Genomic DNA, 25,684 nt, shown 5'->3' with positions numbered 1-25,684 from the left:
GGCATCTTGGCCACCCCAAATTTCACCGCTAAATAAAAAAATATTGTTTAAAAAAATCAATCCCTGATGTCTAATATTTGCTCTTCTTGGCCACCAACCCTCTCTCCGCATGCTGAGGGTCCCAGCTGTGGAACCCAGTCCCTCGCCCAGCAGCAGATGGGTGGGGAAGGAGAAGGTGCTGGGTGCCTGTCCCGCGTACACCCCTCTTGCCCGGGATCCCGCAATCCCTCGGGCTGCGACAGAGATGGGTAACGGGGCTGGGGGGGGGCAGCTCCTGGAACCAAACCGAGGAGCGGTGGGGATCTTTTAGGGACTCTTGGGCTGGTTTTTCCGGACTTCTCCTCTCGTTGGGTTCCAGACCTTTTCCCAGCAGCTCCTCCCTTTGCTCCCTGGGGAGCGGGCCCTGGCCAGCCTCCGGATGGCATCCTTGCCTGCGGCACGGCTGCAGGATGACCTACTTCGGCCATGAAAGGCCGGTTTGTGCAGAGGAGCGCACGGACCCGTGGTGGCCTCTTGGCTGGCTCTGCTTCCCTGGAAAGGGAGGTCATCCGAGGAGAAGCCTGATTGACTTCCCCAGTGCCAACATACGTCTGCATCGCCGTGAGCAGCAGGAACCTCGAAAAAAAGCTCCGCTGGGGGTTGCCGGCATGACGGTGGTGAAGGAGCAGCTTTTCTAACCAACCCTGCCGTGCCGGTGACGTTTGACGGGTGGCCCGGCGTAAAGCCAAGGTGGGGGGTCCCGGCTGTTTGGGTCACCTTCCCTGCGGCTCCGTCACCGGGGTTGCCGATGGGCCGTGCGGTCCCGCGGGAAGGGTTTGGAAGTGATCCTGCAGCTCGGGAGGGGACGGGGACGGCGGTGCCGAGAGACCAGCCTGGTCCCGGGCTGTGCCGGTGCTGTGCCGAGGAGCAACCGGCTCTGGAGCATCCCACCCGCGATGATCACGGTGCCCGACGCCGGCGTGCGCAGGAGTGGGGGGACACGGGGCGAAAGAGAAGGTGAAAAAAACCCCAACGGCGAGAAAAACCCAAATTGTAAAAAAAAAAAATCCACCCAAAACCAAACCAAGCCTGGAGCAGGGAGATCTCAGCTTTCTTGGAGAACCTTCCTCTCCATCTCATGGGGAAAAACTTGCACGTTGTGGGGTTTCCGACATTGCCACAACCCGAAGGAGTCCCCCTGATGACTATCTTTGCATTCCCCAAAGAGATAAAAATATTTTCTCGCTTGGGGGATTTTTTTTGGGGGGGAAATCTGAACTCCCAGCGATGCTCTGCAGCCACCTGAGCCAGCTGGAGGGGTTTCCACGCACCACTTCCCCCAGATTTACACCCAATTCTTAGCTCAACCCCTCCTGCCCGTGCTATCCCCACAATAATGTGGGTTTTAATATTTTTTTTTATTTTTTTTTCTTCCCTTCCTCCCTTAGGAAGGAGGCAGGCAGGCGCGGGGGGAAAGAAGCAGGCGGAGGCGCGGGAGGGGGGAGCCCGGGGTACAGACAAACATTCTCTTTATTGAGCTACACATGAATTTTTCCATTAGTCAGAGAAAGAGATTGGCAGTGTGTAATATATCACAGAAACCTCACTGATTGGTAATAGAAAGGCTTAGAAAGACCTGGCGCTTTATATATATATATATAATATTTTTTATTATTTTTTTTTTAAGTTTCCTCTTTATTTATTCATTTTCTTTTAAACAGGTGTGACTGCTCTGCTTCAGCAAAGGTAACTCGTAAAAGTGAAACCGTGAAGACGTCTGGTTACTAATCAAAGTAGAAATGATGAAGGATTGGTCATGAAAACGGTGGCTTCAATGTAAACACTACATTCGATTTTTGTTTGTTTTTTTTTAAATTATTTTTTGTGGTTTTGTGTGTGTTTTTGAAATTTTTTTAATTATTTTCATTCTTGCCTTTTTTTTTAAGTTTGTTTTTTTAAGTTTTTTTTCTTTTTTTTCCTTTTTTTTGTATTTTTGTGTTTTGCAGCACAAACATCCCCACATGAGAGAGAAAAAACACCATTCACTAAAAGGGAGAGGACTGGGAGGGAGGGAAGGCGGGGAGGGAGGGGGGGGGGGAAGAGAAAAAAGCAGCAGAAAAAAGCATTCACTGGAAAGGGTTAAAAATGAATAAAAACCAAACCAAAAAAAATAATTACCCTAAACAAACAAAAAAAAATGAAATAACATATATATCTATGTATAACCCTCCCCGATGCCCCTGATCGGCCCTGCAGGAGGGGGTGACGGGAGGGAGCCTGTCCGATGCGGCCGAGCTGTGCTTTTGGATATGAACCTGGAGAGCGAGCGGCGACTCGGAACAGGGAATTCTTAAACCAGGAGGGAGTGAAAAAATGGGAGGGAAAAAAAAAAAATAAAAAAAAATCCCGCCGGCTCCCGGTTAGTGAGGGCTTTGGCCTAAAGCGAGGTGGGAATTTGTAAAAATCTAACCCCCCAAAAAAAAGCCCAAAGCCCCGAGAGGGAGCGGCAGGAGGATGCTCCCACCGCAGCCCCCCAGCTGGGATGGGAAATGGGAAAAGATCTTCCGGTGGTTGTTGTTTCCCTTTTTGGCTACGACACATGGCCGGGGGGGGAGATTTCCATTTTTCCCTTATTTTTTTTTTAAAAAAAGGTATTTTTTTTGTTTTCTCGAGGCAGCGGCTCACCCGGTCTAGGGGCGACGGCGGGGCCGGGGTGAGGTGGGGGCAGCTCAGCCTTCCCCACGCTAGAAATAAAAATAATTAACCGTAATAATAACAATTAAATTAACCCCCCCCCAATAATGAATTATAACAATAATTAAAAAAGAAACCCCCACGGTCAAATAACTCAACGGGGGGTGAAGCCCCCCCCCCCCCCCAGCACAAGAGCAGCAGCGCGGCCACGGCGGGGGCACGGGTGGGCTCCGGGGAGCTGCCCCTCTGCCCCACACCGGGGGGGTCCGGCAGAGCCCCCCGGCCCCGGGGAGGGGGCGAGGGGGGCTGGGGCCTGCGGGGGGCTGGGGTCTGCCCGCAGCTCCTTCAGCCAAACGGAAAAGGTGGGTGTGGATTTATTTGAGATAGATATATACCTATATATATAATTTGTCCTTATGCCTTTTTATTTACCAACTCGCATGATTATGATTACGATTTTTTTTCTCTCACTCATTCTAAGTTGTTTTTTATTTCCCGTTTTTCTTTCGCCTTTTTTTTTTTTCCCCACGCGCACGTGTGTGTGTGTGTGTGTGTCCCCGTGTGTGTGTCTGTGTGTGGTTGGGTTGGGTTTGAAATTTCGTTTTGTACTTTTTTTTGTTGGTTGTCGTTGGGTCGTTTCTTTTCTCTCCTGGCGCCACCAAAGAAGTCGCTTTGCGTCGGGGGGGTCAGTACAAGCCGCAGCCCCGCAGGTTGTTGGCGATGATGATGTCGGTGACGGCGTCAAATACCACCTGGATGTTGTTCGTGTCTGTGGCGCACGTCATGTGGCAGTAAATCTCCTTGTTGGGGGAGCGGTTTTTGCTCTCGAATTGTGCTTGGATGTAGGCGGCCGCGTCCTCGTAGGTGTTGGGACCTGTGGACAGAGGGGGGGGGGGACACAGAGCAGGGGGCGTCAGGGCCACCCCCCCGCCATGCGCCCGGCCCCTCGCTGCTTGCAAACTGCTTGATTTCCCAAAAAAACCCCAAGAAAAACCCATTTATTTTCCATTCTCCCCCCCAATTTGCCCCTCAGCAGGATCTTTCTTTCTTTCTTTTCTTTTTTTTCTTTGTTTTTCTTCTCTTTCTTTCTTTCTTTCTTTCTTTCTTTCTTTCTTTCTTTCTTTCTTTCTTTCTTTCTTTTCTTTCTTTCTCTCTCTCTATCTTTCCCTCCCTTCTTTTCTTTTCTTTTCTTTTCCTTCCTTCCTTCCTTCCCCCCTTTTCCACCCCCCTCGGCCCCATTTTCTCCCTCTTTCCCCCCAAATCGCAGAGCACCTGGGCTCTCTTGTTGCCTCCTCCCCCCCAGGTGTTGCAGCTCTGCCCCCCGCCCCCGTCCCCTTTTCCCCCCCCCCGGCAGGGCCGCAGCCCCCCGCCCCGCTCCGCCCCGCTCCGCCCCGCCGGGCTGTGCCGGGCTGTGCCGGGGATGCTCCTCCCGCCAGCACCGGTGAGTCCCGGGGAAGGGGGGGGGAGGAAGGCCGGGGGGGCCTGGTGGCCCCCCCAGGCAGTTAGGGGGAGGGTTAGTGGCCACTCCGGTGTCACCCATGGGTGCTGGCTGAGCCCCTCCGTGTGCCGTCGGGCTGGGCGGGGGGGAGGGTCCCACCCCGGGCTCTGGGGTGGGCGAGGGGCGGCGGTGGGGCAGAGCCCCCCCCGGGACCCACCGCGCTCCGCTGCCGGCTGCACCGGGGGAGTTTCGCTTCTGCAGGGCGGGCTGGAGAGGGGCCAGCTCTCTGAGCCGAAAAATGCGCGTTACTGCGTTAAGCCTCTTACGGCAGCGAGAGTGGCTGTGCCGGGCCCCCCCCGGAGCCACCCAGCCTGAATGACGCCCCTGAAATCGCCTTTGGGAGAGCTGCTGTTATCTGGGGATTTATTTTCCTTTTCCAGCTCGCCGGTTCCCCTCCTGGCCCAAGGAGAGGGGAGGTGGCCCGGTGCCACGGGGGGTGTCCCGCTCCCTGGGGTAGCCGGGGTGTGCCGTCCAGCTCCATGAGGAATAGTTTGAGATGTCCCACCAGCTGGCTGGGGGGAAAAAAAAAAAGTACTGCTGCTTTCGTGAGGGAGACACCTCAAAACCTCCGGTGGAAATGCGGGTGCACTTGCGCCGTAGGGGAGCGGGAGGGTGCCGTCTTGCTGGGGCACCCCCTTGTCGCGGCGTCCAGGGTGGGTGAAATAGTGGAGAGATGTTGAGGTATTTGTAGGGGGTGCTGGAGCTTCTGAATCTGAACTGGGTTTTTTCTTTCCCTTAGGGAGTTCAGAAGGGGTATCGATTCTTACCCCGTTTTCTTGGTTTTCGTTTTTTTCCCCAAGCCACGTTGGTTTTACTTGAACGATTCTCCTGTGGTTTCACGGCGTTCTGCTGCGAAGGGGGCTCTCTCCTTCCCCAGCCGTACCCCGCGCCGAGGCCCTTCTGGTGGGCGCGAACGGGAGGTGCAGCTCACAGGACCACGTGCCCGGGAACCGTCGGCGAAGAGGAGAGCTCAAGCGGTGGGCAGCCGGCTCCCACCAAGGCTTCTCCTTTCCATCAAGGCTTTTCCTTTCCACAGCTCCCTGCGGCCGGACTCGTTAAAGCTCCTCTCCTTTCCTCTCCGTTCGTCCCAACTCACCTCGGCCGCCTCTCTGTCCCATCACCTGGTCGCGCACCTTTGCCGCGAGAATTCCCCGCGCGCAGGATGCAACCCCACCCCGCGAGCGGGATGCTGGAGCCGCGCCGCAGCTCTGGAAGGTGGGCGATGCTTTCCCCCCGCCCATAAATGTGCCCTGTCCCCTCTGCCCACCTCTGGGGTGGGATGCAGCCCCCCTCGCCCAGCCCTGACGGCGCGGTGATGGGCGTCACGCCGGGCTGTGCCGCGTCAGCCCCGGCACGTACCTGTGTATTCAGGGAAGCAGATGGTCAGAGGCGATTTCTTGATCTTCTCGGCAAATAGGTCTTTCTTGTTGAGGAAGAGAATGATGGAGGTGTCGATGAAGAATTTGTTGTTACAGATGGAGTCGAAGAGCATGAGAGATTCGTGCATGCGGTTCTGCAACGGGGAGCACGGAGGGAGGAGAGGGGAGAGAGAAAGGCAAAGAGAAAGAGAGAGTTAGAGGAGAGGAGAACGCTTTTTCTGAATCGAAAGGGCTAGAGAGCAAAAAAAACCTCTGAAATAAGACAGTGCTAAATGAGATGGTTACAAAGGTGGAGGAAACGGGGTATCGCTCTCCTCTTGGGCTGGAGGACAAGGCGGGGGTGGAGGCTGCAGCCGGTCCTGCACCGTGTCCCTGGGGGGCTGCTCTCGCAGGGCTGACACCTGGAGCTTCAAGGAAGAGCAGGGGGAAAAAAAAGTCATTTGTTCATCACCCGCCTAAGCAGAGGAGCGTGGAAGGGGCCCTGCGTCTCGGGGGGCTGGGCACCCCCAGAGCAGCACTTGCAGAGCCCAGATAAAGGACGGACGGACGGACGGACAGCACCAGCCAGCAGCCGGGATGTGCTGGCCGTGGGGACGGGGATGGAGGAGTCCGGTCCCACGGAGCTGTCTGGAAGGGCCCTCGTGCCAAGCGGTGCCGCTGTGGTTATCCCGGTGCCAGGTCCTGTCCCAGCTGGGCCCTTCTGCCCCTGGAAAAACCTTCAGCCCCGGGACGCTGCTGAGAAATCCCGGCGTGGAGGGAAGCGATCCGGGCTGGCGGCTGCTCCAGGGGGACTTTGGGCATGGGAGGGTTTTAGCAGGAGCAGAAATAAGAGGCAAATCTCTAAAAGCTGTAATTTAAAAAAGATGAATTGTCCTTTCACACGTGGACAAAAGCCATGCAAAGCCGTTTTTCCCCGTGCTGCAGAGGTTGTTACCAGAACGGAGTGGAGAGCGGACAGGAGGAGGAAGAGGAGGAGGAGGAGGAGAGGTTGTCCTGCGCCCATCGGCCGTGCAGGGCACCGTCAAGCCGAGTATTTCCAGGCCTCCCTCGCACGGCTGCGGGGTGTCCGTGCGGGCAGGCGCACGCGCTCGCTGTTAGCGCGAAGGTGCCGCCGGACAGGACGGACGCGGCTCTGGGACCTCTCGGAAACCTTCTCCATCGTTCACTTGCTCCTAGAGCAAACAGCCAGGCGTTCCCTGCCGCTCCGCTGGCAGCTCTGGGAGAGGTTTTAGGTGATCCGCGTGCCTTTTTCATTGCGCGTACCCACCTTGGACCTGCAAAGCTTCTGGTGCAAAACCGGGGCTTAACAAAGCCTGAAGCTGCTGCTCCCACACCACCCCCCCCCCTTTTTTGCACCCCCCCTTGAGGCTGAGCCCCTCACCCCGAGTCCGGGCTCGGCTGCCTGCTGCTCGCACAGGGACGCCCGGACCTTTTCAGAAAGGCCGCGCGTGGAGCTGATCGCAGCAGCGAGGTGCTCCGGGGCAGCACGGGTGCCCGGCAGCCCCTGGGAACCCCCCCTGCAGCAAACACCCCCCCCCGGGTTTTGGAGGCGCCGTGAGGAACGGGGGGGCTTTGGACTTACCGAAGATTCGTGAGAACGCACGTTTTTTTGCTAATGAAATGATGACCCAATTACACGTTTTGGAGTTTGCCATGAATGTTTTATTAGTGAGTCATTTTATTAGCTACACTTCAGCTGTAGCTTTGCATGCAAAATTTAGCAGATGTCTGATTTCATCTTGAAAGGCTTTGAGGTTGCGCTGTCGGTTCCTTGACAAAGAATAGCTAGGGATGCCAAGCAGTTGCTTTCCAAAGCTTTGGGACCTCATTTGATTCTTATCTTTTTCTTAAAAACAACAAAAAAAAAAGAATAAAAAGCCTTATTCATGGGGAAAACAGAAACTGCCACAAAAGAATGTGGCTGCTCTCGACTTGTGGCCGTTGCAAAAACACCAGGTCTTGAGATTTTCATGGAAAATATCTGGTTGGTTTTTCCCCCCCGCCCCTTGTTCATCCCCTGTGTTGTCCCATTTATGTGTTACATTTAAATAAAGGAGTGATGGTGTTGGTGGAGGAGCAGCAGAAATAAAGCATGTGCCTGGGGAAATGAAAATCCCCGGTGCAAGGAAAAATAACCCTGCTGACTGCCGGACACCCGTGCAGAAGATCCGGGCAGGACGGCATCCCGGAGGGAATTTTTAAAAATGCCCAATGCAAATATTGTACGTATATAATACATACAAAGAAAAATCCTTTCCCTCTCAGCCTTTAGTTTTTCTCAGGGCTGGCCTGTGATTCTGTCTGATCTGCGGATCGTGTGCGAGGATGCGTCCGGCTGACGTTCCGTCACTGGAAATTGGTGAAGTCAATAGGAATAACAGTTAATTTTCCTTTGCTGAGGCTTACGGAAATTTTTCTCTCGGTTTCTTCTTTTTCATGCCCCAAATAACGGAAGATCTTTTGGTTTAAACATAAAAGAACAAACCGGCGCAAATGTTATTTCAAAGGGAGAGGAAGACGCTCCGAGTACGGCGTTACCGCAGGGAGGAGGAAGCACCGCATGGAACCAGAAACGGCCCTTCCGCCTCCGCGCTCCTGCCAAGAGACGGCGGAAAAAGAGATGCGAGGCTTGCTACTCGCGAGAGATTTGCAGCCGAGGCGTCGGAGGAAGCAACGGGGCAGCAGGGATGCTCTGCCCCGGGCATCGCCGGCGCCGAAACGGCGGCTGGATGCGGATAGACGGATGCCAGAGGCGGGTCTGGCAGCGCCGGAGGAAAAGCGTGGATGGTGTGACACGGACGCGCAGGGGTGAGGGGCTGCGGGAGGGCAAGAGTCATTTCGAGAAGCCAAGGAGCAAATAGAGACCGCGGTAAAGTTGTTCTGCTTAAAAACAAACGGGGGGGAAAAAAAAATCCCAGCAAATACTTACGTGAAATTAAATACCTTTTGGCTATATCCTTTCCGAATTCCGTATTTCCAGGAGAACGAGGCTGTGGCGGATGACTGACGCCGCGTCGTACGCGCGTGTGCACGGAGCAGGCGTGGGGTAAATGGCGGGCTTGAGAAGCTGGACACGCTCAAGGGAGACACAATAAAAACCCTCTCACACTAGAAAAGAGCTGGCACTTTATTAACATTTTGTAACTAATAAATACATTACCGACAGCCAATAAATTATTACAATAACTAACGCTCTATTAAACCAACGGACAGTCACTCTTCGTACAAAATTACAGTTAATACAGTTTGGGCCATCAAACATGCAGGAGAAACGATTCAGTGGGAAACCAGCAAAAGGAAAATCGTGGCGGCCTCCGGCGATCCTTCGGGAAGAGATGTGGCGGGGAGCCCAGAGGCAGGGTGATGGTCACCGTTCCCTTGTAGAGCTGAAGGAGGGAAAGGGCTGGGGGGGAATAGGGCTGGGGGTGTTAGATTAGGGACTGGGCTACTTAACGGGGCAATGGCTGGTCTTTACGCAACGCTATTTGCTTGCCCGGCGTCACCGGGTTGCTCCAGCACCGGGAAAGCTGGTGAGACTCGGGCGATGCTGGAAATCGCGTTGCGACCCGCTACCATCTCCTCTCCCCGCCTGCAGCGGGGGGGTGACACCCGGAGCCGCTCGCCCGCGCTACGGGACGGGCAGGATTTGGTCTCGGCATTAATTTCCAAGGTACCGGGTGGGAGAGGGGCCAGGGCAGCGAGCGTCGGGCCGGCTCCCAGCCCTCCACCTCCTCCCCGGCTCTCTCCTCCCCATCCCCAGAACCGAGCTGCCTTCTCCGGGAGATGGAGATGGTTTTGCCCTGTCTCCCATCCAGCTCCCTCCCCTCTCCCTCTGCCTGCTTCGGTCCTCCTCCTCCTCTGACCACATCAGCGTTTAAGGGCGGTACCCGCTCGTGTTCGTTAGCTAGCCTTTGCAGCGCGACTAACGATCTCACAGGCTGCTGGCTCGGCCAGGAGCGGTCCTGTGAGCAGTCCCTTTCCGTAGCCACGTTCTCAGCGTGACGTCTCATACAGGTCAGGCACCTGAATCAATTGTCAGCGACAATTACCTCGTGTCGCTGCAGGAGCTCAGAAATGATAACGTACACTGGAGCCTCGGGGCGCTTTGGGCGAGTGTTTCTGTCTGCTCTTTCCTCCGGGGAGGCAGAGGCGAGACCGGGGTCCGCTCCTTTGGGCCACCCGGACCACGTCTCCGCTCGCTCGCGTGTGCGTCGGGGGTGCAGGCGTGTGACGGGTTTGGGTGGGCAGGACGATGCTCAGCAGCACCGTCTCTACTGACCTCGACGCTTACCGGCGTCAGACGGTCAACGAGGGTTTTAGTCTCCTCGGAAATGGTTGTGGGGTTTGGTTTTGGTCGTAAGCCTGAAGACAAACCTGGCCCAGGACAAAGACACAAACACACTAGTACTAAGCTTCTCTAATCGACTTGACAAACGGTCAGCCTTGTTCCCAGGAACTCAACCAGCCCTCCCTGGCTCCAGGAGGGGTTTTTTTTGGCCGCAAAAGGCTCAGGCTAACAGTGCAGGGTGGGTCCTTCTTACAGCACCCGCCGCACGATCGCCCGCGGGGGACGTCTGCGCCCCCCGGCTGCACCCCGCGCCTTGTCGAGCTGCGCGGCGAGGGGCTGCCCGACGCTCTGCGTGGCGGCCGCTGGGCACGCCGGGATGTTCTGGCAAAAGGACGTCATCCGCGTCCCCTCCTGACCTCCTGGAGATTGCATTCCTGGCCCCAGAACAAAGTCTGCTCCCTTGCCCGCAAGCACTGGGCTCATCCCACAGCAGATTAAACCCACCAGACACATTTTAACGTACATCACAGTATAGACTGCTCTCGTTAATACTTTTAGTGTCCCGTAAAACAAAAATCTCATCTACCGAGGAGGCACGGCAGCCCCCTCCCGAGGATGCTGTCCCCTCCGTGGAGGCCCAGGAAAGCCGGCTGAAGGCAAGAAGCTCGTTCTCACACAAAACTCCTGAGAGAGGTTTAGTTGGAAGTATTTCTGGGGGGGAGGTGGCGGTGGGAAGGCGACTGACCCCTCGCTGGACCCCGCGGGAGGGCAGGGGCGGCAGACGGAGGGGCCAGATGGCCTCGCCGAGAGGTCCCGCTGCCCTGGGCTCCTCCGGCCGCCTCTGAAACCGGGAGCGGGAGCTCTGTTTGCTAAAAGAAAAAACCTGGCCTTTGGAGCGGGCGGCTGTATTTTAACGCGTGCTTTCCTGGCGCGCGTTCATCGCTAGCTCTCCTAAGGAGCCCTGCCACCACGTCCTCCCCAGCAGCACGTCCAACTCGCTGCTCTGCGGCTCAGCCCTGGCGCCCGGTCTGCAGGCTCGTTTCAAGGCTTTCCTTCTGCAGGTTGCCCTATTTCATTGAAATTGAGCTATTGGCATTTTTTTTTTTTGTCTCACGGCCCCACACCCCCGACTCTCTCATTGCCGACGGAGCAAGTTTCTTTCTTTTTGCTGCTGTCTGAAGCTCATCGTGAGTTGCTAACGCTGCTTTCGACACGATGCCCCTCGGATGTTGCTGCGGGACTAGTGACCCGAGCCGTTAAAAAACTCCTGCATCCCACAAAATTCATCTTTTTCAAATTCCCACATTAGCTTTGAAGGGCAGCGGGGTGTATACGTAGCTGTTTCAATTCTGTGCTTTTAAAATACGTCCCTCCCCGAGCCCTGGTGTGATTTCTGATGCAGCTGTACCGGTAGCAAGATCCCTGCTACGCGGAGGCTGCAAATTAAACACAACTCAGGGGCTCCGAGGGTCCGGAGTCGGAGCGTTGCAATTGCAAAGCACAAGGGGCTATTAAGAAGAGGGCTTTTGAGAGCAGGCGATGCATTTCAAGGTCTTCTTTCTAGGCAACTGCTGGTGTTCGGAAAAAGCAGGGGGTAAGAGATTGCCTGCAGAAGGCACATCTGTCAGAAAAAGCCTGGGAGGATGCAGAAAGCCAGCGGTGAGTAATGCTTTGGCAGGCGTTCTGCAGACAGAAATCTATACGCGGCCATCAAGCGGGAGAAATAGTAGTGTTTAACACTGGAAGCGTTTCATTTTCCGAACGCCGCTTCCAGCCTTTGTCAGCGAATCCTCACGACACGGGGGTGAGGGAGGGAACGTCGGCAGCAGCAGCAGCTGAAATGAAGCTTTAGGCACGCAATATGGCAAAGAAAATGAAAGAAAAGGCTCCGCGCGTCAACGTTTCCTCCGCTTTTTCTCCCTTTTCTCCCTGCGGAGCACCAGCGGTTGGTTATCACCAACGTGCCGGGGAACCAGCCGGAGCTGCGGAGGGGTCAGGGCAGGAGGGGGTTGGGACCCCACGGCCGGGCACGGGTTACCTGACTCACGGCACCGGTGACTCGGCTGCATTCGGCAGCGTTTGGGGTCAATTTAAATTGTCTTTAGCAAAATATTCCTGTGCGCTTTATGCTGGGAGCTCCTGAAGTCTCGGCTTGGTGTTGCCGTCACTGGGAACAGCTTCTGCTGCTTATTCGCTCGGATAAAATGTCATCCGCAGCAAGGGGTGGGAACAGAGAATCTCCAAAATTCTAGCGCTGCTGATCAAACTCTCCCCTCAGAGCTTAATCTACGACCCGGCCTGGCCCTGCGCCCTGGGCCCAGCAGCTACGTACACTTTACGTACCAAACGTAACTCACATTCAGCTTCTCAGCCCTCGTTTGGACGCCGAGCGCGCGTTTGGGTGCTCGGTGTTACCGGTGGGGCTCGGCCACCCCCCTGCGACGAGCTCCGGGAGCATCCCCGTCCCTCCCAACCCTCCAGCTCACCCCCCGTGGCAGAAGCACCGTCCTGCTGCCATCGGCTCGTCCCTTCCCAGGACCCGGAGAACCGGGCAGGTGCTTCCCATCGGGAATCCTCTCTTCGGAAAACCTTCCCATCGACTCCGAAAATCCTAAGCTAAAGCAAATACGACATGCACGGGCCTCGTGCTCAGGGTTCCTTTGGTTTATGGGTGTACCGCGGAGCGTGCCGGCATTAGTCGGGGCTGGGAGCTGGGAAAGGAAGCCGGGCGGGCGGGAGGCGGTGTGAGGAGCAGGACGGCTCACTGGGACCTGATGCCGCCTGAGGTATTTTAAGGCTGAGATGGTGAGGAGAAAGGCGGGTGCTCACTTGTGCCAGAGCAGGGGAGGCAGAGACCCGGCGTTACTGCTGTTAGTGTCCAGCAGAGCAGCCCTGGGTCCTTGCCGTACAACGCTAAATACAGTTTTATCATTTAATGCTAAATTAACCCGGGGGTTACCGACCCGGCTGCCAGCCGTGCTGGGCTGTGAGCTGCTGACGTGGGCGATGGCCACCTCGTTCCCCTGTGTGCCCCCTCCTGCGCACACCCCTGGCTGGGGTTTTGCCACAGACGTCCCACCGGCACCGTCCCGGCGGAGCACAACCTCCGATGGGGACTCTCCTCCGGCTCCCAGGTGCCCTTCTCTTCCCGTCCTCCCCACTGCCTCAACCTGCCTCATCTCCCTCCTGCACCTTCTCTCCCACACCTCCCTCACCGGGCCGCTCCGTCCCGTGCCACCGTACCTGCCCCTGCCCCCCCGCACGCCACGGCTCCCCCGGCCTTCGGGCTGCGCTCACCCCACCCTAAGACGGGCACGGCAAGAAAAGAGATCTTGTCCCTCTCGGGCATGGCACCGGAGAAAACTCAGACCTCCGGAGACCTGAAAGACACCCCTAGCTCGCGCTCCCACGAGAGGACAGCTGAACTTCTGGCTGGCCCGGAAAGACGTTTTCCAGGACCATGGATTTTTAAGAGAGGCGGAGAAGGGGCAGGGACCAGCACTGCCCACCTGTCCCCAGGTGCAGGTAGGTCCCGAGTGCGACCTCGGAGGTGGCTGGCTCACCCGGACACCGCACAAGCTTTCGGGGTGGACCATCCGTGCCCCCACGTTTTGCTGTGCTGGGCGCTACCCTTGCCCTTTCCACACCTCTCGCCCTGCCCCTCCTTCCTCCCTCCCTTCCCTCTCTTCCTCGCACTTCTCCTTCCTACTCCATCACCTGTCTCTAAGCAGCTCCCTCAGCCCTCCCTTGCCACTACGCGGCCAGTACAAACCGTCCCTCTCGCTGCAGGTACTGGTAAAGAGATGCCCTGACAGGAGCCACCAAACCTGGAGCCGTCTCTCTCGGACACCCAGGCAGGAGATGGCACAGGCAAGCTACCTGCTTCTGCTCGGCCAAGGAGGCTCAGAGCACAAGGTCGGACTTCTCACGGGTGTTCGGATGCCCGAGGTGTGATAAAGAGCCGCGAGGCTCTTTTGCCGTCACCCAGGCACGGCGAGGTTTCCCAAAGCAACTCTCCGCATCTCAGGTCCAACTCCACCTACAAGGAGCCAGGACGAAATATTTTTTGGTGCACCCCAGCGTTTCAGGGCTGAGGTTTTGGAAAGAGAAGCCGTGCGTTTGCCGGAGCATCGGTTGCGCTGAAATCGCTTCGGCTGGGAGATGCTTTGGGAAAAGTCGCTGGGTACCCAGGCCGGCATCCTCGGCGGGATGCCCCCCCGTGCGCGGGGTCCCCAGCAGGACGGGCATCCTCGGGGTCCGAGCCCAGCCACCACCGCCCCGCTCAGCCCAGCAGCTCCGTGGCATCCAGCGAAGCCTAAAAAACGGGTTACTGAAACCACTAGACGTATCTTAACATTAATTTTGAACAACTTGAGGTAAAACTGTTACCGGTAACGAATGTTTTTAGACAAGGCTTAGTAGGTTTTGTTACTGTGTCCGTCTTAGACACCAGCGGAACTCGATATGGCTGTTTTACTTGTTCAAATAGCTGTCTGGAAAAAAGGAAAACCACACAAATTCAAGCTGCGGCGGCTGCGTTCAACACCGACCCCTCCGGCTTTGGGGTAGGAACCGGAGCCGTAAGGTACCCTCAAAGTGATCATGTTGTATCTAGCACTTCCCAAAGGAATAGTGTTGTTTTAAAAAAAGATAAATAACTAGGAGAATTAAAAATATCCCTTAATTTCAAGAAGAAAAAAAAAAAAAAGTTTTGGTTCCAAACTACAGTGTTGCTGACCAGTATTTTAAGGCTTTGATTTTTTTTTTCCTTTTTTTTTTTTTTAAAACTGAAGTATTTTTGTCTTTTGGCAGTTGAAATGCACTTTGTGGGAAATGCGTTAGCTCCCTCTACAGCACTGTGAATTGGAACGGAGGAGTAGAACGAGGCAGCAAGGGAATGAACCAAAAATAACCAACACAAAAAAAAAAAACCAAACCAACCCCCAAAAAAAACCCCGGGGCTGGGGAAAGCAGAACTCGCTGCAAAGTTTTCTAGGGCGGGAGGTGGGATTTATGTATTTCTTCCTCATCATCTTCTGAGGAGGGAAAAAAAAAAAAAAAAGAGAGAGAGGACCTGTCCGCGGGACCGGAGGATGCTCCCGGCGGGCGCGAGGAGAGGAGGGGAGGAGAGGGCTTTAGTAGAGTCCGCAGCCCCGCAGGTTGTTGGCGATGATGACATCCGTGACGGCGTCGAAGACGAACTGGATGTTGTTGGTGTCGGTGGCGCAGGTGATGTGCGTGTAGATCTCCTTGTTGGAGGACTTGTTCTTGCTCTCGTACTGAGCCTGGATGTAAGCCACCGCCTCCGTGAAAGAGTTGGGGCCTATAAGAGAGCCGAGACGAAAGGAAAGAGAGGGGGTTAAAGCAATCCCCTGACCCCGGATCTGCGGGGTGCCTGCACGCACCCCACTGCAGGGACACGGGGAGCTCGTACGGGGCTGCTGCTGCTGCTGCCGCCACCCAGCCGCCCCGTCGCCATCGCGGGGCCGGGCACCGTTACCGGCCAGGGCTGCTGCAAGGCAGGGGATGCTCGCCGACTGCCAGCTCAGCTGTATTTTTATTCTGAGTTGCTGTTCATAGTCTACGGAGACGAAACGGGTGAGGGAACTGAGCGTTAAACAGGCTGCGACGGGGAAACCAGAAGAAATCCCACATCATGGCGACAAAAAAAAAGAGGGGGGAAAAAAACCTGCCAGGAACGCGCTAAGTGCTTGGCTTGGTGCAAAGGTTCCGCTTTTTTCTTTTGTTAGATTTTTTTTGATTAAAGTTTCAGCTTTAGATGCAAAAGAGGAGCTAAAATGGCCATGAATTGAGGGCAGTATTGGTAACCGTGCCCTCCTTTCCCTGAATCACTAAGAGAGAAGGACATGAAAAGCTCCAGCCTCTGTTACAGAGCAAAGTGGGGTTTTCTCAAACGAAACACAAAAAAGCTAATAGGAAATGTCCCTCTTTTTGAGAAATTAGGATCGCAGCACCCTCTGCTAGAACTGTGGCTAAAATCACACCACGAGGAGTTTCTTGTTTTGATGTCTAGAGATGCCAAACCTTATTAACCATCAGGGTTTGTATTTAAAAAAAAAAAAAAAGCAAAATAAAAAGCTTAAGAGCAGTCATGCGAAAGAGCAGATCCTTTCTCATCGTCACACACGCAGCTCCGCTCCGGCACCTGCTTAATTCCGCTAAACTCGGTGTCTCTGGCCGGCCGGGAGCGCAAGCAAAGTGTTTGCTGGGAGCAGGTCCCGGCATGAAGACCTGCGTAAAGGGTTTGGGCAGAGATCCGCGTGCTGTGCAGCACCAGGAGGGTGTTTGGTGGGAAGGGAAGCTGGTGGTTCAAAGGCACGAGGAGTTAGATGCTGGATTCCTTCTGGGAGAGCAGGGCGTCGCTAATGCGAGCCCCGCTTTAAAACACGCCCTGGATTCTGCTGCTGCTTCGCTAAGTATTGTGGATTGGTTAAAAGCCAGAGTGAATTCAGGGGATGGAAACGGTCGGTGCTCCGGCAGGCAGCAGGCAAATTTGTGGACGCGGTTTTCTAACAATTCTCTGTCAGCAGAACTAACGGACATCAGAAGCTTCATTTTATTAAAAGCATTTTGCGGGACTGACTCGTGACGTTGAAAGTCCGCTTGTTTGATTTACAGGCTTTCATCTAATAATTCTTTTTAACTCCAGGGCAACTTTCTAATAACGCTGCTTTCTCGCAAGGCCACGAGGGCTTCATCCTCCGAGCCGTGGTCGGCGAAGCGGGGGCGAGCAAGCTTAAGTGTTTGCTTGGGTCTAAAGTCTGGCTTAACGTCAGCACGAGCTAACTTCCAACCTTTAACGGCACCGCCGAACGCCGTGGGGTGAGGTGTTCTTCACTTCTGGCTCAGATCCCCGTTGGATCAGACTTTCAGCCTCCGGACTTCCAGCCCTCTCCGACGGCACGAGAGAGACAAGAGGCTCGGGGAGGGTCCCTGGTGTTGGGAGAGACCAGAACCCCGAAGGGATTCAGAGCACCTTTGGGGTCCTCTGAGATTTGGGGGGGACTGGTTTGGTTCACTCAGGGCTGAAGTGCCCCAGAAACAAGCTACATTTGTTTTTCTCCGCACAGTCGGCTGAGAGCTTAGTTACGTGTGTGCCAGGGGCTGCCTCCCCCACTGAACTCCTCTCCTGGGCTGGGCTAGCTTGGGAAGGAAGAGTTTCACCTAAACCGACATCCCTTCTTGTTCTAATCTCTCTGCCATCAGGGAGATGCAGGGATATTATTCCAGAGTGGGGTTACTGGGAGACTTCAGCGAAGATCCGCAACACCAGGTCCACAAAACGCGATCGGGAAGGAGTGAAAGGTGCAGGTCTGCTTGATGGAGCAAAGGGAAAAAGCGAGAGGGGACGATAAAAATCTTCCGGTACATAGAAGCGCTGCTATAAAGAGGATGGCGATGAGCTGCTCTACAAGCCATCCAAAAGATAGCAAGCAGCAATCTAATTCGCGACCAGAAAAACTTTGGGGTTGGCACCATTGTGAGCTCTCAGCTGTAAAGACTGTGAAATTTCCATTATTAGATCTTTTTAGACAACCATGTCAGGAATACGTTGGTTCTGTCTGGACCAAGCAGATGAGTAGACGGCTGAAATGTGCTGGTAGTGACAAACATCCAAAGCTTCCCCGGAGAGGAAGCCTGCAGATGTTCTTCCGAATTCAGATGGAGTCGTCGAGCTCCATGGTCATAGACCATTCAGCCCAAAGCAGCAGCGATGGATCGCGTTTGCCTATGCACAGTGAAAAAAATCAAGTGCTCGGAGATAGGAAGCTCTGGTTAATAATTTGTTGGCCTGCCCAGAAATGTGACACTCTTGGTACTCCCGGTTCACAACTATGTTTCCTGACAAAGAGATCTGCTTCTCCGTCTGTTGGCTTGATTCATCTGGATGTCTCCGGTGAGCTTAAATAATTCATGACGATAAAAGTTTATTTTTATGCTGTCTCAGAATGGTAATGAGGGTTTGTGGAAGCTGGCGAGATGCAGTGGGAAGCGGCGGGGTGCAGCTGCAGCCTTTGCATGGGTGATGTGTTCCCATCATTAGCAGGTCAGATGCCAGGCGGCCAGCAGAAGCCAGGGCTTCTGTTGCAGAGCCTCTGCTCTCATCTCCAGGTACCGTGAAGGTCTCCTTCTCCCCAGCCAAGCTCGGGGCAGGGCTTGCTGGGGCTCGTCCCTGCCTGCGCCGTGGGTTAAGAGGTGTCGGGTGGCCAGCGCACGAGAAAATCAAGCGCCTTCTTTTCTACCTGCGTTTAACTGGATGCGTTTCCACATCCAGCTGCTCGACGTCAGCGAGCCTGAGCGCCAGACTGGGGATCTCCTAAACTAACAACGGGATCGATAGGAACGTGCAGCCTGGGCTCGAAGCAGCCAAGCTGAGGGACCTGCTGTCTGCACGCCGGAGGGCTGATCCTGCAGCCCCCCCCCGTGCCAGGAACCGCCGAGGGACCCTCGGGTCACCCGGGACCCACAGGGCAACGTGATGGGTCATGAAACGGCGAAGCCGGGCTCCAGCCAAGCACAGCCTAAGCAACCCCGTGCGCTGGGCTCCCAGAGACCAGTTACCGTAATGGTGAGGTGCTGGGAGACCTGGGGGGGGGGTTCGTGCTCCCCAGCAACGCTGGGAACCAGGGCGTGGGTGTAGGGAGCCATCCTCACGCTTTCTCATTACCTGTATACTCAGGAAAGCAGATAGTCAGCGGGGATTTCTTAATTTTCTCCTCGAATATGTCCTTCTTGTTTAGAAAGAGGATGATAGATGTATCTGTGAACCATTTGTTGTTGCAGATGCTGTCAAAAAGCTTCAGTGATTCGTGCATGCGGTTCTGCAACAGAAAGGAGAGATGACATCAGGCCAAAGACAGCGACTCGGGGACGTTCAACATGTAGGGAAATCTAAAACAACTAAATTGAGGAGGAAAACACAAAAAAAAAAAGAAAAGCTACGATATACATAATGAATTTATGTATACATACAGCTGAACGTATACATACACAGATGCAATCCCTATAACGTTTGACATACAGTTAGTAACGTAAGGGCATTTAACTATACAGAGCTGTTTTGATTTTGCATAGCATATAATTTACAGGATCCCAGCTCATAGAAATCATCATGCACCATGCATGGATGGGGAGTTACATTTGCCCTTTGATCAGATTTACGTGTCGGTGTAGCTCATGCAGATTTTCTAAAACGTTTTCATTATTTTTTTAATTTAAAATTTTTTTTTTTTTTTTTTTTACTTTCTCGAATGTGTGCGGCACACAACTGGTTGGATACATTAACCAAGGACTGGTAGATCCTTGAATTAATCTAGAGTTGGAAGCAGACATCAAGGTGACATAATTTTGGAAATGACCTTGCCGTGACCTTCGCCTGGTTTTGTTATTTGGTTTAGTGGTGTTGTCCGTTGTTGGGCTTTTCATTTTTTTTAATTTTTTTTTTTTTTTTAGTTCTCTTGGAAGATGGCTTGACAGAAAGTGTCTGGCGGGGGGGGGGGGAAGTGAAAAAGGAAGAGGAAATAGTATAAAAAGGAAAAACGTGACGAAGGGCGTCTAAGAACAACCGGACTAGAAGTCAGGCAGCTACCACGGACGTTAGCTCATGCCTCTAGCAGAACTGCAGCTACTCGCCAGCACAAGAGCCATCCGTTCAAACGCACACGCCGCGAGAGGTCAGCTTTTCGGTTATAGGTCATGCAAAAAAACCGACAGAGGAAAGGAGAGAGATAAGAGGAATGAAAAAAGAGTTGCAAAGTCCGCCACATGGTTTCATGGTGGTGGAAAGAGCTCACGGCAAAGTCAACCAAGTGTCATGTTCCCCGCTGCTTTCAACTCTCAACTCGCTTTTGCTTTTTTTTTTTTTTTTTTTTTTTCTCGGTTCAAGAGAAGCTTCATACCTGCCAAATTTGGTTGGTGTCTCAAATGCTCATTTTTTGGCCTTTGTTTGGCTAGATAAGGTCAGACGGCCGAGGAAAAGCTGTGAAGGCGCCGAGGCTGGCGATGTTTGGCGCGCGAGGCCGACGCCGGAGTGCGCACGCCGGTCGCGTGCCGGGAGCCGGGCAGCGGAGAGAGCAGGCGCGGTGAGGACGAAGCACACCCAAGAGTCAGGGGGTTATCAAAGGCAAAGCATGGTACAGACCGGACCGGCTCCTCGGCTTTTCCCAGCGGCATCTCCTTGGGACAGCACTCCCCAAACCCACTAGTGCACATACGAGACTGGTTACAGCGACCGCCGGAGAGACGCTGGAGAGAACAGGGCTGCAACGGGTTCACTGCCGGAGGGGTTTGTCGGGGTGGGTGCGGCGTGGGGGTGTGGGGGTGTGTGTCCCCATCCCCCATCGATAGGCTTTAGCTGCTGCTGAACGTTTTATTTTGATACAAGCGGCTCCGCGGATAAAGGAAACATCCGATCCGACCCGGAGCGAAACAGGACGCGCGCGATTTGCCGGACCATATCCCACACGCGTCGCTGCCGGACCCGAAACACCCGAGCATCGAGCATCTCGCATCTCGCCGCCGTGGCCTTGCAGCGATACACGGGGAAGGTGTCATTGCGCACAAACGCAAAAACGCGTTTACTTATTGGGTCTCGGTTGCAAGACGTTGCGTATCTGGATCATCCCGCATCTGCGTGCTGCTTTTTGCTAACCCGCTTTGTGCCGGCTGGTGCGGGAGCCCCGCAGCGATGCTCCTCTTTGCTATTTGCGGCGTCAAAATTGTAACCATGTAGAAACCTGCAAAGGTTTTGTACAGGAGATCCTTGGCTACCCAAAGCCTTTGGGAGGAGAGAAGATAGCGGAGGGCGGCCAGGGGAGCGGAAAGCCAACACAATCAACCATTTTTTAAGCAGGGTCCCTCACAGAACATTGTTAACGACGTTTTTATCGCCCTTGCCGATCCATAACAAAAGCGCAGAGAGACACATGAACGCTGCTCGCGGGTTGAACCAACGCCGCAGCCGTCACCGTACTTACCACGCTGGCCCTCACCGGCCCCGCGCCGCGCAGCCCCGGCGGGGAGCAGCCTGGGCACCTGCGCCTCGTGGCGCGGGAAGAGCGACGCGTGACATCGGTTTTGGTTAAGAACTAGAAGCTGAGGGCTTCTCCCGAGCTGGGCTTCATGGTCGGGTGAAGCCGACTTTCCTACAGTAGCAGGACTACGTAAGGATCCCACAGAAATCCTTCCGCTTCGCCTATGTGGTTTGATTAATTTGTGTTAATACCTGTTAGGAAATGAGAGTGTTTTCCCGAGAAATAGTGACTTTTACCATCCGGTTGTAACCAGAATATACACACAGCACAACCCAACACGTCTCTGTAGGAAATGAGAGTTACAATAAAAATCCTCCATTCCTTTCAAACTCCAGCAACACGTTTCGAAGCCTCCTGAGCCTGCCTGAGCCGGCTCCCTGGAGCAGAGCACTGCCCCGGCGAGCAGGGACGGATGCTCCCGATGCCGTACCTGCCCGCCACGCGGGAAATGCTGCCGCATCCCAGGAGGGCTCCCGGGAGCCCACGCGCGGACGCGGGCTCACGTCGGGAACGCTTCGCCGCATCCCTTTCCTTGCCCTTCCCAACTGCTGCTCCTTCGGTAGATGTTTGTAGGAGACCTCCACGGGCTCAGGCTGGGATGGGGAGGCCGTCTCTAAAAGCACAGCCTGCTGCTAAAGGAGGAGCGGGAAGTTACGGCCCCCAGATAATCCCCCTCCTACCAGTAAATCCAGAGTGAAAGACCCTTTTTGCGCCTTAAAGCTTTGCCAGGGCCCCTCTCGGGAGCACCCATGCCTGCTCTGCTGGGAGGCATTAAAGGTTACACCTCTCGTACTTTTATATCAACTGATATAAATAATTTCACCTGCTTCTGGACCCATTGCGCTGCTTTTCCTCCTTTATGTTGGGTCTACCATTGCGGGAAGGGCTCTTGAAACGTTGCCTTCTTAATGTCATTTCCTATTTCGAAATCAGGATTTTAAATCTTTACGCCCACAAATACTTGCTACGCCAAGGAGGAAAGCAGCCCTGCCAGCCACGTTACACAGGAATAACCACTCGCCCGTACAAATTAAAAGCCCAGTTAACTTTTCCCGCGCAGGACAAGAGACAGAATTGCTTATAGCTGAATTCACCACCCTGTTCCCGTCGCCGATGGGAAGGGCAAGCAGCTTTCTACTGAGCGTGAGGGAGAAAGGATGCTGCGGCCAAGGCTCTGCCCAGGCAGAAACACGCTCATAAACCCCATCTCTTTTTCACAGAGCGTGGGAGGAGACCTGGTTATTTCCGCAACACACGGCCAATTCAATCTATTTTGTTTTCCTTGGTGATGAAGTGCTAGCTGTCATGCAAACTCTAAGGACACCGATGGTTCTCCGAAGCACAGAAGCTCCGTATTCCCCCTCCTGCTTATCCTCCCTAACATGCCCAAGCCACTTCCACTTGCTTTGTCGCTCCGGAGGCAGTTTCTGAGCGCTGCGATTCAATTTTCCTTGCCCAGTGACAGCAGAGAGAGCACGCGAACCGGGTCATGCAACGAAACACGACCCAACGGGCCACCACTAACGCACACCAAGGGTCGCCGGCGCAGCGCCCTCGACCCGCCCCGCGCTCGGCGCCGGGGACACGGACAAAACTTGCACGTCTTGGCTGGATAAGGATGACCTAAATACCTTCGTTTCAGAGGCAGCAACGTGCAGCGTGACCATCTCCCTCTCTTGCCATGCCTCCTTTGAATTTGCGAGGAAAAAACCCAAAGCGGATAGGCTCGGTTCCCACGACAGGTCCCGTGCCATCGCTGCCTTTTTTAAAATTGCACTAGGAATTCCATTTAGAAGGAACACCGCAAATCTACCTTTGTTAATCGTCTTCTCCAGTTTTACCGATTAATGTGACTGCTGTCCCTCTCTCCTCCCAGATTACAGACCCGAGGCTTTTCCTCCTGGAACCTCAGCTTACGAAACATAAAGGTAAGCCACAAACGAGACAAAATAGCCTCATTATGCAAAGACATAATCCGTGGAGTTGCGCGGTCCGTTAAAGCAGGACGTTCCCACCGCGTACGGACAGCCCCGCAGCTCCTCGGGACGGGCTCGGTGAAGGCAAGGTGTAGGTGTAACACCTCGGAGTCAGTGTCCTGTGCGTTGGATGTGCTGGGCAGAGGCTGGAGTTTCGCCTCCCGAGCTCTCGCCGCGGCTGCGGCCGGCAGCGATGGGACCGGGGAAGGCACCGCTTGAATTCCCCGTTTGGCTTGCTGCTCTCCGGGAGGCAATGGGAGAGGATGGATTCTACAGCACTGGGGGTTTCTATGCAAAGCGCGGTCTTTATGGGCGTAGAAGTCACAGATGCAGAAAGTTTTCTTTATTTTATTTACGTCTTTCTGATCCGGACACAGAATTTGGGGCTGTTTGTGTATTCTGATCCGGACATAGAAAAGCACCTGCTTTCCTCAACTCCTGCCGTGTTGTGTATGGGGCAGAGAATCGGAGAGAAAACACAGCGCCTATAAAAGACTACCTGCTCTTAGGGAGCGATGGCTTGGCACACGATAGCCCTTTTCCGGCTGCTGCAGGAGGATGGGTGCTCAGTCTTTTAAAAGAAAGAGCGCAGTAAACCACAAAACCCTGCCCCTTTAGAGGCGTAGAACTGCGCTTTAATTTTAAGGGCAGGGGCGGGTGAGGGGGCATTTCCCCCAGCCTTCTTTAACCAGCTCTTTGCTCAGTCTCATTTGAAAGGATTCACAGCAAACCCGTTGGCCATGAGCTTTTTTTCCAGCGAGACAAGCTGCCCCTACGACCACCCTGATCCCAACGCCCCACGCTACCCGAGCTTAACAAAGCCAGCCCCTGCCCTGGCTTTACCTGAGCTGCAGGTTCGACTCCGAGAAGCGCAAAAAGCTCCTGTTGAAATCCCGTGGTTGCCGTCAACGGGGCGCTGAGCGCACGAGGAAAAGCCGTTCTCCCCGTGCGCCCAGCTTTGCGAGCGGTTTTTTGGGGGCCTGAGATGCAGGAGGGCTCTTTCCCTCTCGTGGCTTCATGCCAGGAAGAAAAGCTCAAGTCTTTTCGTATTTACAGGGACATTCGTGCAGCCCCCAAACCTTCAGCGGCTTAATACAGCTGGAAGTGCCCGAACCGTAGTAAACGTCTCCCTAGAAAATGAAGATGGAGGACCAGCATCCAGCTCGCGCTCTCAGCTGCCTCCTCTTTGTGTTTTCTAAGCGAGAAGCACTAAAAGCTGATTTACGTCATCGAAGCCAGCAGATGTGACGGGGTGCAGACAGACGGCAAATCAGCTGACTGAAGAGATGCTGCTTTTACCGCTGGGTTTTTGGAGAGGAACACGTTAACAGGGAGGAGACCGAACGCTTGGGGGTTCAGCTGGGGGCTATAATAGGGCGGAGAAGATCCGACACTGTCATTTTTTTTCCTATTTGCATCGGCTCGGGGTTGGTTGTTTGGGTTAGGCGGTGGCGATGCCGAATCCTTCCCCCCCACACCCCACCCCATTTATACTGGACGTAGCAGCTGCCTCTGCCCCCCCACCCCATTGCTCAGCACCCCCAGAAACTCTTGGTGGAAAGGGACTGAAATAGCAAGTAAATGTCAACTCTGGTGCAGCTCCAACTTCGCTCTCGCGTCCGGAAAGCAGGCTTGCCTGCTTTCCGGACGCGAGAGCGAAGTTGGAGCTGCAAAAATCCCAGTTTTTTTACAGCGGGGAGGCTGAGTTGGCAGCCTGCTCATCACCGGGGTGGTACTGGGTGATGGACAGTGACTGGCAGAGCTCCGCATCCCCGGGAGAGATGCTGTAACCTCCATCTCAGAGGAGTTGAGTTAAGGCTGACATTTAAAAACTGGCACTGGCATTCAAGCCCTTCCATTTTTTTTGCCGCCTGGCTTTGAATTACAGGCTCTGGCTTGTGCGGACTGGCACCCAAAGGTGATCTGTATTAAAGGCCGCCTTTGGCTTCACGGTTTGGGTGTCGCAGCCCGTGTTATACCTACAGAGCTCCTTGCTCTCTGCTCAGATCGCAGCTTCGCTCCCTGCCCCGTGCGTCCGCCCTCTCCCCGCGCATTCTGCTTTATCTCCTGGGTGTTTTTCCCCTGCCCAGCTTGCAGAGCTCCGCGGCATTGGGCTAATGGCTGGGTTTTTTCACATCACGTCAGGAGACTTTGGTCCCTGCCCAGCAAATCCTACGGGACCGAGCATCCTTGAGCATATCAGGGCCAGGGGACTGAGGATTATAAAGAAGCGGACGTGAGAGGGGGTAGGGTGTCTCAGTCTGGAGGGACAATATCAGCCCGAACTGTGGCATTGATACGACCCGAACAACCGGGTGACTTCATCAAACAGTTTGCTAGAGCTCATCAACCTGGCTCGGATGAGGCTAGAAACCACAGCCCTACGCTTTTTGGGAAGAGACAACTGATACCTAACAGCAATCTTTCCCTCCATTCCTTCCTCATCACTGGCCTTCTGCAAGCCTGGCGCCTTTACCAGCAGGAGAATAAAGACCCTCAGAGCGACAGGGCTGGCAGGAGCCCAGCGGGCTGGGCACGGATTAAATCGTTCCCAAAGTCTGACTATGGCCTCCGAGCCCTTGTCGTTAAGACAAATGCAACCGGGTGCTTGCCGCAGCCGTCGTTAGTCCCAAAAGCATCCGTCCCCGGCACACTGAATGAACGGCCAGAAGACGCTAATGAGTCTTCTTGCATCCTTTCTGTGTATTTAATTCACTTGTATTAATTGCACTCTAATACCAGGGAGCACACAGCTCCTCGCTAGCTGGATTTCCAGATGGTATTTTGAGCCTAATGTCACAGTGGGAAGTCATAAA

General features: G+C 54.4%; 1 protein-coding gene across 2 annotated transcripts in view; it reads right to left on the bottom strand.

Moving 5' to 3' along the window:
* Positions 1 to 3,129: 3,129 nt before the first annotated feature.
* GNAO1 (G protein subunit alpha o1) overlaps positions 3,130 to 25,684 on the bottom strand; it is a 137,365-nt gene continuing 114,810 nt past the window's right edge. The window contains exons 7-8 of one of the 2 annotated variants that reach the window (XM_075765361.1): positions 5,531 to 5,684; positions 3,130 to 3,547 (exon numbers count right to left, since the gene is read on the bottom strand). In XM_075765361.1, the coding sequence (XP_075621476.1) occupies positions 3,360 to 3,547; positions 5,531 to 5,684 (342 nt within the window). In that variant the 3' untranslated portion in view covers positions 3,130 to 3,359. Of the gene's footprint in view, positions 3,548 to 5,530; positions 5,685 to 14,595; positions 15,162 to 18,527; positions 18,682 to 25,684 lie in introns of those variants that run through there. The other variant, XM_075765362.1, reaches the window with a different exon arrangement.

The sequence above is a fragment of the Balearica regulorum genome, chromosome 13, assembly GCF_011004875.1.
Source record: "Balearica regulorum gibbericeps isolate bBalReg1 chromosome 13, bBalReg1.pri, whole genome shotgun sequence".
In the NCBI taxonomy this organism is placed as follows: Eukaryota; Metazoa; Chordata; class Aves; order Gruiformes; family Gruidae; genus Balearica; species Balearica regulorum.
Note: the sequence above shows the minus strand (reverse complement) of the source record. Positions and strands in the feature narration are given on the sequence as shown.